Source organism: Homalodisca vitripennis, chromosome 3, assembly GCF_021130785.1.
Source record: "Homalodisca vitripennis isolate AUS2020 chromosome 3, UT_GWSS_2.1, whole genome shotgun sequence".
In the NCBI taxonomy this organism is placed as follows: Eukaryota; Metazoa; Arthropoda; class Insecta; order Hemiptera; family Cicadellidae; genus Homalodisca; species Homalodisca vitripennis.
This window is the reverse complement of record NC_060209.1, coordinates 146,508,427-146,527,100: the sequence shown is the minus strand read 5'-3', so window position 1 is coordinate 146,527,100 and position 18,674 is coordinate 146,508,427. Positions and strand designations below refer to the sequence as shown.

The window sequence follows — 18,674 nt, the reverse complement described above, 5'->3', positions numbered from 1 at the left end:
ATGACAATATTGTTAGAAACAAAAAATGTGGATACATCAAGTATAAAAAAATCATACGACATCGTTAACGCATTTATAAGTGAATTTTCCATTAATTCCATTTTAATGGAGTGTATTATCATCCAGTCTGTTCACCAACACCGTTCCTCATAGAAATTGAACTAACCCACTTCAATCTATCGTACATCATACCATGATATCTTATTACACTAAGGATTACTTTGTACACACTTCCTTTAAAGCTTACCTTTCAGTCGATTCCTCTTTTCAAATTTGTAATCTATCTCTGTCCCTTAAGATCTAAAGTCTCAATAATCACACAGCGTCCTTCTAAACAACCCCAGTCCCTTTACCTACTTAAACCTTAAACAAAATTAGTATATCCTAAATTTATTTAAACCTATCTAATTTCAACTACTATATCTTACCTTACTCTTGATAGTACTGTGATGTACTGAACACGCACACACTATCCTTGAGTGAATTTGACAGTATTACTCTGAAACTACATTCCACTTACTATGTTCAAATTTTAATCTCTTCCTTGCGCACAACAGGCTACTTATCAAATTAGTATAGCAGTCAAAATTTGACTATTTAACGTCTTCTGGATCAGCAGTTAACTCCTTTCATCTCTTCCACCAACTGACATATGGTCACGTCAATAAACTGCCTACTTCTTTTTTAACGTGTTGTCACCAATCTTATAGGCATTCAAATAATATTCAAACAGCTAAGCACACCCATATTCATCTAGAAATTCTTCCCTAACACTTTTTTATCTACTGCCTATAGATATTTCCTACTTCTCTTAATCAATTATTTCTTTCTCCAAACTTTACTCATATTCCAACCACAGTTATCTCATCACAACACTCTACCAAACTTGCTAGTTTTCAGATAATCCTTAACATCTTAACGTTTTATCCTCAATAAAATGTTATAATTATTTCTGAAAAGAGTTATAATTGTGTTTAATTTTGATGGCCAAGACAAGAAAAAAAACCGCATTAAAGGTATGTCCCTGCTCTATAAAGTAATCCACCTGATTTATACATCAATAATTACGTGGTAACTTCCGCTCAAGAAGCACAAGAACACTGGAATTCCCATTTTTTCGTGTTTCTAAAATCCAAGTTACTTTCTTAGTTGATATTGAGTCTTTTGGTTCTCAATCAATTTTATTTTCTTAAAAACGATTTAGTTGGCTCCAAGGTTACTAAAAAGTTTATTAAAACAGTCTTGTCTAAGTTTCAAGTACATAATATGTATATCTATCACTTTAACAACGAGATGGTTTTTAGTAGATTAATAACATTTTTGAAGTGGTGATCGAACTGAAAGTTTTTTTTAAATATTTGATAATACGTAAAACTATGTAAAAATCCGATTTCAAACTCTTAATCGGTACAAACAAAATTATTTGAAAACCCAGGTGTGTATGATAAAAACAGTTAAAATTATAAACCCTTAAAATTTTTAATATGATACACTTTAAAATTTTTTTAAGAAGCTCAAAATACCAAATAAATTAGTTAAAGTATATTTATAAAGGTATTAGTTTGGTTACCACCTGCTTACCTGTTTGAAATTTAATGAATATCATTGAAATAAATAAAATATCATTAAACCCCTCCATGAAAATATCGCTATTGTTTATATTTATTGTTCAAACAATCGAAATTTCACGTCTATGGTAAAGTGAATTGTATGTGTTTTGTATATTTCTGTATGTTTTGAATAATTCAGAATATTAGTAAACGTAAGAATTAATCCTATATGCCGCCATAGATTTTTTTTGCCTCCGAACAATAAAATCGTCAAATACTTACTTTGATCTGTTAGTTCACTGTACACCATAAACCACAGGTGCTATGATGTGTAATGCGGAAACAGACTTAAAATAATAGCACTAAGTTAATATTTGAGGAATATATTCGTTAATCTATAAAAAATTCAATAATTCGCATGAAATAGAATAAAAGAGGCGATTATTGCTGTTTACAAAAATTCAAATGTTTCAGATTAGTTACGCATTTTAATTTATGTTATTTACAAATGATCTTGTCAGCAATGAAACAAATATTTAACCCAGCTCAGAGTTGTGTCTAATTATACGTAACTTTAATCTCTAAAAGATAACTACAAGAAGAATAGGAGTGTCAATCTAGCTCGTCTCTGCTCTCACATAGCTAAAGTTTCAGGTATATACTTACTTATGTTGTTATATAACATGTTAAATTCAAACGATTGTACTTAGTTTATTGAAAGTTACTTATTCAGATATATTCGCGTTGCCATCATGCTTACGTAAAGGACGGATGTAAAATAATTACAAAGAGTGACAATCAGTATCATATGAATATTTAAGGTGATATTTATAATATACTAAGTTTGTATAATTTCAATTTGGATATGAGCATATCTTTCATATATTTTAAAATAACTAACTCAATACTATTACATAGTAGCAACTACAAATATACGTAAAAATAGTACTTACACAGGATAACATGATTTTGGACAATTTACAAAATGGTTACAACATGTATCACACAACGTTTCTAGGATTGTAACGTATCTTCTTCATCAGGTGGAGGAGGTATTAGTACATAAAAAAGAAGAGAAATAAGAAAAAAATTTATGAAAAGGGTATCACACATCACACCGGCACGGATGAAAGTGGGATACTAACATGAAAATCGATGTCGGCTCTTTTTTTGGCGCGACGGCGTGTCATCTGAAACAATGGTACAGGGAGGCGGAGGTCACGAGAAGGAAGGGTAAAGGCAAGCCGCTTCCAGCCCTATGTTTTGGTCCTAAACTTTATTGTCATTGTGTGTGTACGAATCTTGTTGGTTGAGGTTTTATTAATTGGTATAATCTTTTTAGGTTTCCTACCTAGTTCTTCTTTTAATATTAATACCCAAAGTGTTCTAGTCTCAAGGTTTACTTAGCGATTGGTCTGCTAATTTTATGTATGAAGCCTCATAAATTTTGGGTTCAAAAATCTCCTCGTGGAGTAATATGTTTTCTCTTCCTATTTCAATTGACGAATTTTAGACTAGTAATGTTGAGCAATTTTAGATGTTTTCACTAGTTCTTTATTCGTAGTTACTTTTTATTTTTTATTCTTACATTTAGTGGTCTATTTTGTCTCGCCTAAACAACAAACTTTAAACCAAGAATAGTACTTATGCATAGTTTTTCTATCCTGGACATCAACATTTCCATAGGTTAAACATCATATTACTAGATCACAATCCCCCTTTAACGATAGAACAATTATTTAAATCTTAAAAAATACGAAATTATGTGTAATTTTAAGGATTTACTTTAGTTTTTAAGGTCCATTTTAGCAAGAGGCACTGCTATATATTAAAAAATATATAAATGACATACAGAAAATTAACTATAATTTTTAAATAGTATTCCATATAACGATTCACGTTTCTGTAAAGTTTATACTGTAATACCAATACTTCATAGCTTATGAAGTGCACCAGCATTCAAATATGATATGTTTACGTATAGTTTTTATTTTTAAATATAAATACATAGCAAAATTTGGAAAATTCATTCCCTACTATAAATTTGTATTGCCTAGAAGATCTGATTCCGTAGTGACATATTGAATTCCACCACTGCATCAATACTGAAATGAATATCAGGCAATAAGATCAGCACTGCCAGAGAGGTGGAAGACAGAGTCTCCCCCGAGAGTTTATTGTTCAATCACGCGAAATGGGGCAGCCAATCGACCGTAACCCGCAGATATAACTACCAGCCGCGCCGCGCCCTCAACTGCTTCTGTTAACTCTGGTCAATGTACATCTGCGTATATCACACACTGTAAATGGATCTGTTTACTGTTCTAAGGAGGGAAAAGAAACACAGTGTATCTTTATTTGCGAAAGAATAAATTAATGCATATAAAACAGAACTTGTAACTGTTGTAACCTTCAATTCGAATCCAAATCATTTCTGGATTAATATAATAATGTAGGATCATTTTATTTTGAAAAATCTTTGAACTATTCCAGAAAATATGTACAAAATTATCATGGAAATAATGATAAATCATTTAAAAGAATCTATGGTGATTTTTTGTTTCCCACTATTAATATTGTTCTGTAAATAAGTTGAACTAATATTTAAATCTTAAAAATCTATTTGTCATAAGAAAAATTTAAAATGCATTTTTATAAATCAAAATTTGTCACAAAACTGCATGTTATACACGTTTATTACAAAATTTTTACAGTTTATGTTAGGATTAAAGCTATTAATAGACAGCTACTAAGTAGACGCCACGGCTTAGTAGAACGTTATAGAAGTTTTCTTATTAAGAAAGTGTAATGCTATTATTGGTAAACATTAAATTTAATATGTACAATTTTATTGTATCTACCTATAATAATTGGTTTGCAGTGACGATATTTTTGGCCCTGGAAGAAGTTAAACCACAATGTGTAAAAGGATATAGTATATTTATTTACATAATATAGCATATTATGGTACAGTATAGACAATACATTGTATAGGTTTATGTTTCCCAAAATAAAGCTTAAATTTAAACTATATAAAGCTCAGTTTCATAAACAAGGTATAAATCTGTTAATATTTAACTCCTACAATGGTAAAGGATTTATTTACAGTAAATGTTCATTTACATTATTGCATTTTGGGGTAACATCGGGGTACATTTAACACAAGGACCCTGTTTACAGTTGATTCATCTAGGTTAAGCGTATTTCTATATACAAGATGTATTTATAGATAAATTGAGAAATCTCCCTTTGGAGAGAATATAAAAGGATATTTCCTATCCTCAGAATATTATTCAAGATTCTTTCGAATAAATTGGTTACTTACAACCATGTCAACATTTTTATGACGATGAAGTTTTTTTTTACGAAACGAAAAAAATAAATCACCACTATTGAGGATATTGTTGCTTATTTTAGAATCAATACTCTTAAATTTAATTAATTGTAATTATAACCACCTATTCTTTGAAAGAACGTAGCTTTCAGTACAGATAATTTTTAAATCGTCTTATAATGTGGCATTATAATAAAATTAACACAAATAATTCATTGAAATTAAGATACACTAATAAACGTCTAACTTTAATTAGAAAATTAAATGTAAATGAATTATTAACACTAATTATTCATAACTTTACCTTATACATTTTGATAAAAATTATTAAATGTCTAGGCTGGATAAAACAGATATGTATTACTTTTTTACCGTGTAACGTGATACATCACATACGTCATAGGTTTCAAAGTTCAAACAAATACCTTTTCAAGCCTGTATATGAATATAACTACACTTTTTCCTGTGGAGTCAGAATACACAAACATTGTAGTTTTAAATTCATTGTATATCGATGAGATATATATGGTGTTTCCATAATGACTTTAACTTTGTTTTTTTAAACTAACATGTCAAATGTCTTAGTTCTAGTCGATGATCATATAGAACTTTAAAACCTCATAAAACCGTTTACAAAATATTATAATCAACTTTAAATACAATTGTACTTCAAAAACTACGTATCAAAAATAGTTGGTAGTTGTAATGGTAAATGATTTTAACTCCAGATATCAAAAGGAAATTATGATAACCGGATATTATTATTATGGGTACTATAGTATTTAAAAAATAATAATAAGGATATTAACTTTAAGTTACTTAAATCAGTTTGGTATTTTTTTATGACTTATATATATTACATTAAGAATAGCTTATCATGAACTTAGCTTTATCATGAACATGTTATTAAATTGAATTAAAACTCAATTAAAGATTACTGTTTGTTACAGAATGATGTTACGTGTGATTAATACAATTAATAATACTTTAGTTTCATTAGATTTGAAAACGAAAATTATTCCGAAATAGACTTCAGTCAACAATAGACGTTCCAATTCAACAATAATTGTGTGCCATGACAGTTTTAATTATATTTCTAGTATGAAATATAAGAAAATTTTAAAATATTTAATAAATCAACAAGTTATTGTCTAACCGATATGAAGCAATGTTTTAAAAGTTTAATAATGCATATATAAATTTTAGATTAAGAAGGTACCGTTTTTATTAAGTATGAATAAAAAATATTGTAAATATTATTAGCATAATAAATTTAAAGAATAACTTTTTCAAGAACATATCTTTGGTCTCCTAAATCTATATTGTAGCAATACAAGATATAAAAACCTCTTTTTGTCAAATGTTTTCATATATTGCATGAATATTTCGGGATAAAGTTTTAAGTCTAAACCAGAATCATTTATAAACGAAATGAAAGCAACCGTTTTAATTTAAAGAGTTGAGATTTTGACAGTTAAAACAGACGTTTGCGTAACTCACTCACAAAGTTAGTATGGTGAATTTTAAACACTGGTTTGAACTATGAAAAAGCTTTTGAAAATAGTATTTATGTAGTAAATTTTTCATCGTGGTAGGGAGACAAACCAGATTCTCGAGAGTTTGGCGAATCATGTTACGATAAAGTGCGCGGTAGACTGAAGATCACGTGCCTAGCGCCATGAGCTTTTTGAACGCTTTGCGGAACTCCGGGTTGAAAATGGTGTAGATGACGGGGTTGACAAAACTGTTCATGTAGCCTAGCCAGGTGGTGATGATGAAGGCAGCGAGGGACGGCTGGCAGGTCGCACCCAATTTGGTGCAGACGGCATCCATCACATTGCAGGTGAAGAACGGCACCCAGCAGAATAAAAATACACCTGGAAACACCACAATGTATTTATGATCCTATAGCTAAGACGCTAAATCACTACTCGAAGTTTTTCTCGTGTTTAGTTAGTACTAGTTTCTTTCTATAGACTAAGTGCTGTTACAATCTTATTTTTACATTGTTTTAAACTAATGTCATAGACAGCAGTTTGTATTCAAGTATTTTGAAAGCTGTAGTTTTGGTTTTACTATTAAAAGACATAAAAGTAGTACGATAATATTTTGCGCATAACAAGTTTTGGAAGAAGTAGTTTAATAATATCCAATAGTGTATTTCATGCTTGTTCAAAAAATGAATTTCAAAGATTTGTTTCTTAACTAGTAATCGGATAGGTTGTTTATTAGGATCATTAGGTTTATTAGACTTTTTTAGACTTATTACAAAGTATAATCAGACGCTGAAGCTTTTATGTAATAGAAAATTATTCATCTTTTGCATGATTAGTATTGGATAGTTCATAGGATTTAATTTAACAACGACTATTTGAAGGCTTAAGCTCCTCCCGAAATCAACATCGAACCCAAGATACGAAACATTTATGGTCAGGATAAAAGGGCAAATTAGACGTTTTCCAACAACTTATAGTGAGAAACGGTTATATCATGTACAGATTTGTGTAAATGTATGTTCTATTATAGTAAACGAATATTATATGGAAAGGAACCATAGTTCATATTTGGATATCATTTGTTAAATTTGAGAACAAATGCAATTTTAGTGAAACATTAATCCTAGAATAAACGTTACCTAAAACTATAGCTAATGTCTTCGTTGCTTTTCTTTCCTTCTTTGCGGATGACTTTTCTCTCTTTTTGCGACTAGCCTTGTTGACCTTGTAGATGGTAAATCTTGTGCCCGAGGAAGCTTTCCGCTCCTTTTTCGATCCTGAACCCTCGTCTTCCGAGGTGGTTCTCACGCTCGCCGAGAGAACCCGTTTCACCGGAGCAGCTGATTGCGAGTGAGCGGGCTCTGCAGTCATTGATCCGTTCCGTCTCATGGCTGAAGGCTATGTAAAATGAATTCTCAATCATCAAAGACATACAATATTATTATTAAAAATCAAATGCAGGGTATAAGAATGCGACACAACGTGTGGCGTAAAGTTGAATGTTAAATTTGAGTCATATATGATCACAGTGAAATACATTAACACTTTCTGACAGAAAACAAAATGCATATGCCATCGTATTAGGTATTAGTCTTCAAATATGCCTAACCAAATTCATTGGTTTGACCTTGTACCATTATACGAGCTCACTCTTGTCTATTTAGAAAAGAAGTTTTCATGCGAAATTTATTAAGATATTTTGAAACATATTACAGTAAAATGTTTTGTTCTATGAGTTTAGATACGTAACAGTCATTTTAAAACGAAGGTTCCTGTGAAGTAGGGAGGGTAATACACACTTGAGTTCGCGAAAATATATCTTTACACAAACATTTTACTATATGAATAATCTACAAGTGAATTAATGTAAATTGAAAAAATGAATTAATGGTGAGTATATGCAACTGACAGTTGCAAGCAAAGGAAAATAATCATGGATAGTTCGTCGTGATTATTTGATATTGCATCCTGATTACATTCACTACGAATTTCAAATTATAACTTTCAATTGAGTTAGGCGAGATCACAATGGCCTTATTCTCGTGCCTGCTAGAGACAGACGTCTTGTTTCAGTGATCAGATTGTCCACCCAGCTCACAATTTGGTTTAGCTTAGTGTATTAATCCAGTCATTAAACAAGGTTATGTCAATAACATTTTGGAAATGTTCCGTGTAGCAATATTAATTTTAGATAGATTGATAAAGAACCTGGTTACCTTGTAATTCATTCCTTTTTTGCTACTAAAGTCAATTGATGTAGATATACAATACACTATGTCAGACTTACCTTAATAATACTAATATTTTTAAACAGATATTAAATTACACTTCAAACAATATTTGTGTTATTAAGGAATGCTATAATTGATTATAAAAGAAAGAGTTTTCGTTGGTTTTAGATCAACCTACAGTATTATTTTAAAACAATATTGTTTTAATGTACATTAATTAGGTATAGACAATAACAAATGTTATATTGATATTACAAACATTTTGCCTTTCATTACAGGGATTGAAGAAATGTAATTTCAGTCTATGTATATCTTTCTGCATGACTGTTTGTCTGCAAGCACAATCTCCAAAACGGACTAAACTTTTAGGTTTTATTTCGTAAACTGAACTATAAATGTGCTCATTCATGCGCTGTAGAATCTATAGAATAATTGAGTAGACAACATCAAATAAATTAGACTTTTTCAGGCCCTTATCTAATATTTTTACTCTTTGTTAATATAATATTAAATTTCCCAATCTCAAAATTAGTTTACTGGATTAGTCATGCCACATGTATTACACGTCTCCTACGCATTATTGATTTTGTTTATAGAATTGGGACTTTTCCATTTGAATGAATATCATCAGAGATAAAATTATAACATTTCTATGGGTGTTTTATGGAGTAGAATCATTTTACTCTTAATACAATAAATAGATGTTTTGAGGTTCTATGAATCATTTTGCATTACAAACTAAAATTTATTTTAAAACTCCGATAATAATATAAATAAAAACACAAAATTTCTTTTGGATGTTAAGTACATATTAATGCAAATAGTATTGTTTTGGATAAACTTCAAACAAGCCAAATATAATTTGTAACATCTTGTAATACTATGATATTATGTTCTAATAACGTAACTATTTAGAACTTTAAATATTATATGTTACCCGTGGATTTATGTAATACTTGTGGAAGTAAGTATAGTAATGGCAATTGATGGATTCTATTTCCAAACTAACTTCGGGACAGTTAAATGCGCTGCCACTAGCCTTTAATTCCTTGAGTTCTGAAGTCTTGGTAGAAAATTGTCATATTTGTGAGATCACTTAAAGTAACATGCATTTTTCGCGCAACATCATAAAAAGTTTTAAAGATATTCCTCAAATTTCATAAAAATCTCTTTAATTTCTTCGAGGGTAGTATGAAAAATTCTGAAAATAGGAAGAAAACCCGTCAAGCTCCTCCAAGATAGCCTATGATAAAGCAAATTGATGTGCGGAGCTCCTTTGTTTAAATACTTACTGGTAGTCAAATAGTAGCAAATTAACATGGTCACTGAATTTCAGTATGGATTATAGATATTTGCCCTTGTTATATATTAGAAGAATAGAACTTCTGTGTAAAAAAATTTAACTTTACCTTTAATTCAAAAGTCAAAGTTATCATAATGATAGGATCTCCACGATCGTGTTATCCTCTCAAATTATTTAAGGCAATAATATTCTGCAATCAAGGGAGAAGTACCTAAGGGGGTATTTGCTACATAAGGATAGAATTTACATAAAATTTGATTTTTAATGATTACATATTAATCATGATAATGCTATACAGAAGTTAGTGACAATTGTTAACGTACATTACTATAAAGTATAGGAATTTTACAAAAAATTTACCTTCTGAGGGGGATTCTCGTCGACTGCTGGCAGCGGCCTGTGGTGCGGACTGGCAGGAGGGCTGCTGGCAGCCACTGCTTCCTCTAGTTGGGAGGCAGCATACCCTGAGTCATTGTTACCTTTTTCTTCCGTCGCTACAGGAGGCGATGCCACAGCACCCACACTACTTTTAAAGACAGTATCAATAATGTAAATTAAACATAGTATTTAACGCATACATACACAATGCACGTGACGTGACTTAGTCAAACAGTTTAAATAGTAGTGATATTTTTTCCATTAAAAGCTACTATATTGTAAACTTATAGTATGTCTTCTGGCGTATAATAAGTACTAAAGTTAGGATTATCCATCTGGAGTAATCATAATTTAAAAATCACAAACGCAGCACAAAACATAGTGATTAAATAAATAAATAATGATATACATCATTGCGTATATACCAATTTTATATACACTATTTGATAGGCCAATCACCGTAGAATATTTATCATAACACGATATCGTGGACGGCAAAATACAAGACAGCTCACAGTAGGCCTAATTAAGTATAATACAAGGGATTGAGTTATTAAAGGAAAATAATTAGCCTAATGTGCAGTAATATAAATTCAAAAAGCAACAACACATTCTTAAATGATTGCAAATCAGGAATCCATAAGGCCGAAGAGTGTTATAATTCAAGAAAAACAATGCTTTGTTATTAACTTAATTTAAATTCATAGTTAACGGTATTATAAACTCAACAGTACTTTTTGTATTAAATTGCAGTTAACTTTATTAAGAGCTAGATAGTCAATAGAAAAATAAACCTTGAAAAAGTATCTTTAATGAGTAGATTGATATTAAAATGCTTTAAGGAATCTAATTTCATGCAGTGCGCTTAAAATATTCGAACGGATACTCATAATACGTTAAAATTACGCTTTACTCGACTACAATTTAAAATGTACTTTGAGTTGCTACTATAGCAATTGCCAAAGTTAACGTCACTTACAACTTGAAGTTAGCAAAAATTATTTGTAATCATGCCAATATTAATAATAAATATCTTAAAGCCAACTTTATTTGTGTAAACAATTTTCAGCATCAATTCTAAATAAATATTAACACTACATGTCCGTTCTGTCTCATAGTATAATAATGATATAAAGGATTTACTTATTGAATAGTTGTTGGACCTCATATATGATCAATTCATAACAAAAATCTTCCTTGATTAAAGACTGTAACTGACCTGGAACTTCAAATAAATAAACCGCAATATATCTTAAAGTAATTATTGTTGCAATATTATGGCGATATATTTTTCCACCACTAATTATATTACGAGGGCCATTCAATACTTAAAGAGACAAACAGATCTAGAGAGGGAAATATTTATATTTACAAAACAACAATTTTACTACTTTTCAACAATTATCTTGAACATTTATGTACTTGTTCTAACGGACCACAAGATTTTTATACCAGCTGTTAATAAATTCTTTCTGTTGGCGTTTGAGCTAATTTTCATAAACCTATTGACATATTGTTATCCTGGAACCTCTTTCTACGCAATTCCTAAGCAGACCAAAAAAGTGGAAATCATTTGGTGCTAAATCGGGACTGCAAGGGAGATGAGGCAGTACTTCCTTGCTCATTTTGTTAACAGTTTCTCGGGTTAGTCTAGCAGCATGAAGACGTGCATTGACTTGTTGGAGAATCACACCTCTCCTCTGAGATCTACTACGTTTCTCATGGCTGGCTTCACTTTGTTCAAAAGCATATCCGAGTAGTATACGCTGTAGTTTGTATGCTTCTCTTCAAGATTATCACAAAACCGAACCTTCAGCATCCCAAAACACCGTCAACATAACTTTTCCTGCTGATGCTCGGGTTTTGATTTTTTTCCCTGACAGATGAGATGGTGCCTTTTTTATTTTGGCTCTTAATAGTGAATCCAAGTTTAATCACATGTTAAAGTTTTGTTAATCAAAGTGCTCACTTACTCTTTCATAACGTTCCTGTAGCTCTTTGCACACTCTTAACCTTGTTTCCTTGTGTAGCCGTGTCAAAAACTTTGGGACTTATCTTGCACATGTTTTGCGGTACTTCAACTTGTTTTTAATAATGTCATGAACTGTACCTATACTCACATGTAATTTTTCTACTGCCATTTTCACAGTGCCTCTGTGCCATCATTACGCCAATTACGCCATCAATTCAAATTTTCCGTGAGGGAGTTTATCTTAAACTCTTCGGCCAGGACGGTGTTCGTCAGACTGAGTCTCGGCCATTTTTTAACTGTTCTACTCACTTGTAAATATTTGCACAATAAAACAATTTTTACCTTACACTGCAGTAATTCTAGATAATATATTCACTAGCTTTTCACCTTCAGCAAGTAAGAAACGAATATCGTTGTTTAACTAAAGTAGAATTTTCAATCGGACTTGACGTAATAAATGTATTTGTTTTCAGGCTATAAAAACAACAATGTTAATCAGTCAGCTGATAAGGTCTTATTCCAGTGATACCAACTTATAAAAACTATAAAAGTACCAAAATTATCCTACTAATAGTTTTCTCCCCAAACCTGTTTGTCTCTTTAAGTATTGAATGACCTTCGTAGTATTTTTTTAACTGAGTATTAGATATTTTACAGGATATAAATTAGTTGTTATAAAGAACAGTATGTTACCGATCTCTGTTTTGTCAAAGCAAGCCAGAAAACACTAACTGTCATAGTTGGTCCAGGATAACGGACGCAAAATCTATTAATTTTATCTTTTACGTAAAAATTAATTGTAGATCTAAATAAACCTTAAGAGTTAACTAAATTAGTTTATTTTTTTAAAGCTTCAATATTGAGCAAAAGTAATCAAGATAGTTTCATACTTACGCCGCTTCCTCTACTACGGTAGCCAATATAAACTCTGTTGACTTGTCGTTGGGTATCACATGGCAGTCCTCTAGTCCCGGCGATCGTTCGCCGTCTTCATCTTCTTCCTATGCACAAAAACATATCTGGTTTAATTTGTACAAAATTAGTATATTGTCAATAGTAAACCTACATATTGTATTCTTTTAAACAGATTAACTAAAAACTCATGATGGATTTCTAGTAGGATTTTAGAATACTTAATTAAGCCATTGCAGAAGAACTTTGGCCAGGCTTAAGCAACTTATATTTCTGTTTAAACATCAATAAAACAAGCTAATACTTTAACTACAAATAACATATGGGAAAAAGTTTATAGTTATAGTATACATATTTCCAAACATTTTACACAAACCTTCAAGCAAAATCTCTATATAATATATGAACAAACCTTAACTTAATCTAAAAATGCGTCAAATGTAAGATTAAAACCTCAACACATTTTGTCTCAAACACACTAATAATGAATGGTGCATATTTTAAATTATTTTTTTGGATAATAATGGATATAACGTTTTTCAATATTTGAGTTGGAGTCTTCTAAAATAGCTATTAATATGTTGCAAAGCAAACGTATTTACAATGCAAAATATACGTTTAAATAATTCAAAGACATTTTTACTGAATCCTTCTAAGTTTATAAGTGATGTTACGTGTCCATATGAATGTAGAGATTATTTTTACATGTCGAACAAAGAATATATACAGCGTTATGCCACCGTGTAACTAAGTAGCTACACTATAACTGTAACGAAGTAGTGATTTAGAATGATCCAATACTATAACTAATAAGTAACCTTTAATTTTAGATTATTAGTAGTCACAAAAACCAAATACACAAACATTAGTTTGCCAAATATCTGCTTATCGGTAGGTACAACCACTGGTTTTATGGTTTTTAATACAAGCTTATATTTGTAATATGGGCATGTTAATAAAACATTGCTTTAATTACGACAATTTGAAAGTTATAATTAAAACGCACATTGGATAAACTGTGTAATTACTCACATCTAAATAATTTGTAAATAAGCCTAGTGAATGATTTAATGCTCAAAATGTATATGCTACATTTTAAACTATGTTCCTTGAACTTATTCTTATATCTCAATCACGCTTGGAAGGGAAAGCCAGCTTATTTGTAGCCTGTACACAACACATTCTCATGTACATGCTAAGAAGAGCCTTCAATATTAAAGGAGCCCCACTGTCTTCAAGAGTCATCTTTCACAATGGATTAGACATATCGGTTCACCCCTCTGGATATTAGCGGTTAGTGATGTGTCGCTGCAGGACATCCGTAGGGATACCCAGACATAAAAGACATTGGTTTCTTCCTTTATCCAGTGTAGGTTCAACTGGAGGTTCATACAAGCCATCCAGAAGTGAAAAATCTTGGGGAAATCGATATAATGTTTTGTTACAAAATTAGATATAACAAAAAATTTTTTTAGCATATAACGAAGACAAATTGACGTAGTCGTGTTATTGTTATCATACAAGCAGACCAACATAAATGAATCAAAGAATAATGAACCACTTCAGATACATAAGAAAAAAATTAGTTGTAAAAATATTATTTTACGTCTAGCCTTCATAATGCACTGCTTGCGGTAAAAAAATTATTGGGTTTTCCATTCGTTAAACTGTATCATTTTAACGCATATAACCAGAGATAACGTAACACACCTAACTCACAGTTTATGGATACTAACGTCCACTCTCAATGGAGTTAGAGTAATATAGTGGATCATACTTAGTGAGGTGTTGTAATTAAACAACAAAGTAGTACTTAGCTCCCACAGTAAAGCTATCTTATCTTTACTATTTTCTTGGTTTAAAAAGGTAAAACTCAGTTTATTGTTTATAACATGAGACCTCATAAACAAATGAACAATGATGGTGCATATTAGGTTTTAACATCATAACTTCCTAGATATTACAGTAAATATTTTTTGAAGAAGAGATATAATAGCTTCTTCCTTGAATTTGTAGAATATTCATTTAAAGTATAATATTTACTTAGCAACACAGTACGAATGCTGGCCAAAACCATGAATGATTATCGATCTGTCTGCATATTTTCAATGTATTTATTATAACTTCGGTAGAAAGCTATTTCTTGAAATAACTCTTTGAACAAATGTTTTAAAACAAATAAGTCAACAATATTATGCATATATCATTGATACGTGGTAACTACGAGTATATCTTGAATGACTATTTTTTGCAATAAGAAAACAAACGAGATTCCTTATACCCTTATAAACTATATATCGAAAAATAAAAAATGCTAACTTAAAATTAATATAAACGCAACCTAGAAAGCCTAATTTGTCAACCCTATCGTTTCTTCATTTGATTGACGTAATAAAACTAATGGTATATATTTTTCACCATTTTACTGAACAAATATACATTTAAATGATAATAGAAAGCTAGTGTAGACAATTACTAATGTTATGTAAAAATATACAGGAGAATGGTCCTTAGATAGATTAGATAGAATAGATTCCTGTTACATTTGCTAAGGAAGACGAGTAAAGTGCCTAGCAAAGCTCACAGAATATTTTATTGTTCCTTTATGTATTTGGTTAATTGATGAGGATAATTAGAATAATTTAAATTAACGTCATAGATGGGATATAAAATAAAAATACACCATGACTTTTTTATAAACTTAAAACATTTTTTTTATTTAACCTCCTGGTGTAAAAGTGACTTTGTTTAAAGATGAATTATAATCAACAGAAAATTTTAAATAAGCAACATACAATGTTTATACTTAGTAATGTTCAATATATTTTAGCTAGAAGATTAAAATTTCTATTTAAATTGTACTACATAAAAATATACACTTTTATGGTTGTCATTACAATATTTGTCTTATATTTAAAAACGAACACAATAAGAATATTGTATATTATTCGAAAAAAAAATATTAATAATAGGTTTCTATGATAGGGTATGATTTCTTAGTCGAAACTATTATGTTTATATTGCTATGATTTTCAATTTTATTAAATTTTACTTTATAAAAAATTAATTTAAAATGTGTAATGTCTGTTGGCCAGTTTAATATTAACTCAGTTGTCACTTTGAAAACTCACTTTAGCAGGAAATATGCCTGAACTAATATTTTACTAAAATAAAGACGGAATTTTTTCAAAAAACATTTTAAATTTCACGTACTAAATTCAATAGTTATGCATACATTGAATTTGGTATTGTAAAGACTGAAAAAGTTTTCAGAATTAAATTTATTTAAACATTTTTAGCTACTCATTATAAATATATGCACTTCAATTTAACGTAATTAGTAATCTCCTGTCTTCATAGACATGAGCAGTATCAGCCAGTAAGAATATTACAGAAACACCTACCTGACTACCGCTGCCAGTGTTGGTAGGCGCATCGTCTATACTGGTAGTGGGTACCAGAGCCGAGGATGCCACCAGCGTTGTTTCAGCCAAGCGTCTCGTCTGAGCTACGTTCTCTATCACTATACCTGGCTTCATGTCCAGATGTGGTTTGCGAGCTGCCTTCTGCTTTTTCGCTCTGTTTCTTAATGCCTAAATATAAGTTTTAAATTAGGAATATACCAATACATCGAATACACATACAGGTATAAAGAATAACTCGTAATTAAACAAATAATTAGCATGGCACTACAATTCAAATGTACAAAATAAGTTCTTTCCGATTATTTCATACAGTTAATTTATAAATTTTTTTATTTAAGACTGAAAGAACAATAATATTATCAATTTGAGCCTATTATATCTATTGGCTTCTGAAAGAAAACATCGAAACTAAAAAGAACATACAGAGATGGTAAAAGAGTGGTAAAAGACATAGAGTATACCATTGGTTGCAAGTAATTTTTATCTCCTCACAATCTATGGAACAATATTCTAAGTATAATTATAGAGTATTTTCACATTCTGTGTATCCCTTTTTCTAACTAATGGTAAATACAAAAAAATGAGAGCAGTTTAAATTAATGTGCATTGAATCGTTTGGATGTTCATTTCGTTAGTACGGATTTTAAAAATAATTAAATTATTATGAATAAAAAATTATATTTACGAAAATCAATAAATTAATGAATTTTATGACTTGTATTGTAAATTTATTTGTTCATAATTTTCTTTTTCAACCTTATATCTTAAATTAGAAAAGAAATTTCACTAGCTTAACAACTTTAGAAGTCGATATTGTACATGTTTTAAAGCTATAAAAATACTCATTATAATAATTGTGTATATTAATAAAACATGTATTAAGTACAGAACATATAGTTTGTAAATTGTGTGTTTTATTCATAATTTAATAATATAACCGATGAATATTCGTCAGCAATGTTCTGCAATTTTTTAGATTTTTACCAGTGCCTCAAAATAAATTGCATACTAAATGAGTATTTACAAGTCTAAGTAAGTAACTGTCTCTAATGCAGTTTTTTATTTACCATTCTACCACTTTATGCTCTATTATTCATTTACTATACATATCGTAGCTATCGTGGGAAGGGTTGATTGAATCTCAATGTTGAGTGACGCTCCAGTTCACCTTCTTCTTAGTGCAGCGTCTGCAATCTGAATAATCCAAGAGTCAAGACTGTGACAGCGTGAGTTCAGATGCTGCTCGAAGGAAAAGTGAAATGGAGTTAACATCAACATTGAAATAATTTAATATTACTTTGAAAAATTATACAACTAATTTTGGTAGAAGAATGTACGTATACCTTAAATATACTATAATACAGGAAGACCATGATGATGCAGGGGATGTAGAAGGACGACAGGGAAGAGTAGATGATGAAGTCTGAGTTGTAGAAGATGCAGAGGTCTGGGATGCGGTCAGGCGTGTTGTTGAGACCCAGAACTATCGGGCTCCCGATAGCGGCGCTGATCACCCACACCAGAACTATAGTAAGCCACACTCTGCGGTTGTTTTTGTGTTTGGCATACTTTATGGGCTGCGTTACAGCAATATACCTAAGTTATGGGAAAAAAGATTAATTAATACAGTTTAAAAACAATTACAATTTATAATTAAAAAAGCAACAATATAATTTATTAATTTACGTAGTATTTCAATCTAAATTGCTCCTATCTATTGCATTTTACATGAAAATCCTGTCTAAATAGCTCATAATTTAGTGATCTAACATAACCAGTTATACATTTTATAAAGGAAAGTTTTAATAAAACATTTACTTTCTCTATAAGTAGATGCACTATATATAGCCAAGGATTAAAAGTTTGAGATCAGAACACCTTAAATATACATATTATGTGAATAGACATATATATGTCCCATGCATCTTCATATAGATACATAATTTTAGAAATAGTCTAGAGGCAAAATCTTCAAAATCTGTAAAGATCCTAGTGGTTGAGACCTATCACAGAAATATAAATCGTAGAGACTGTGGGTTAGCGTCCCTAGAATCTTCCAGAAAGACAGGCCGA

General features: G+C 30.5%; 1 protein-coding gene across 3 annotated transcripts in view; it reads right to left on the bottom strand.

Annotated features, from left to right (window-relative positions):
* Nucleotides 1-4,471: 4,471 nt before the first annotated feature.
* LOC124357641 (dopamine D2-like receptor) overlaps nucleotides 4,472-18,674 on the bottom strand; it is a 119,749-nt gene continuing 105,546 nt past the window's right edge. For 2 of the 3 annotated variants that reach the window (XM_046809614.1, XM_046809615.1), the window contains 6 exons: nucleotides 17,945-18,197; nucleotides 16,581-16,769; nucleotides 13,159-13,265; nucleotides 10,275-10,440; nucleotides 7,520-7,778; nucleotides 4,472-6,761 (listed from right to left, as the gene is read on the bottom strand). In XM_046809614.1, the coding sequence (XP_046665570.1) occupies nucleotides 6,547-6,761; nucleotides 7,520-7,778; nucleotides 10,275-10,440; nucleotides 13,159-13,265; nucleotides 16,581-16,769; nucleotides 17,945-18,197 (1,189 nt within the window). In that variant the 3' untranslated portion in view covers nucleotides 4,472-6,546. The remainder of the gene's footprint in view (nucleotides 6,762-7,519; nucleotides 7,779-10,274; nucleotides 10,441-13,158; nucleotides 13,266-16,580; nucleotides 16,770-17,944; nucleotides 18,198-18,674) is intronic. The other variant, XM_046809616.1, reaches the window with a different exon arrangement.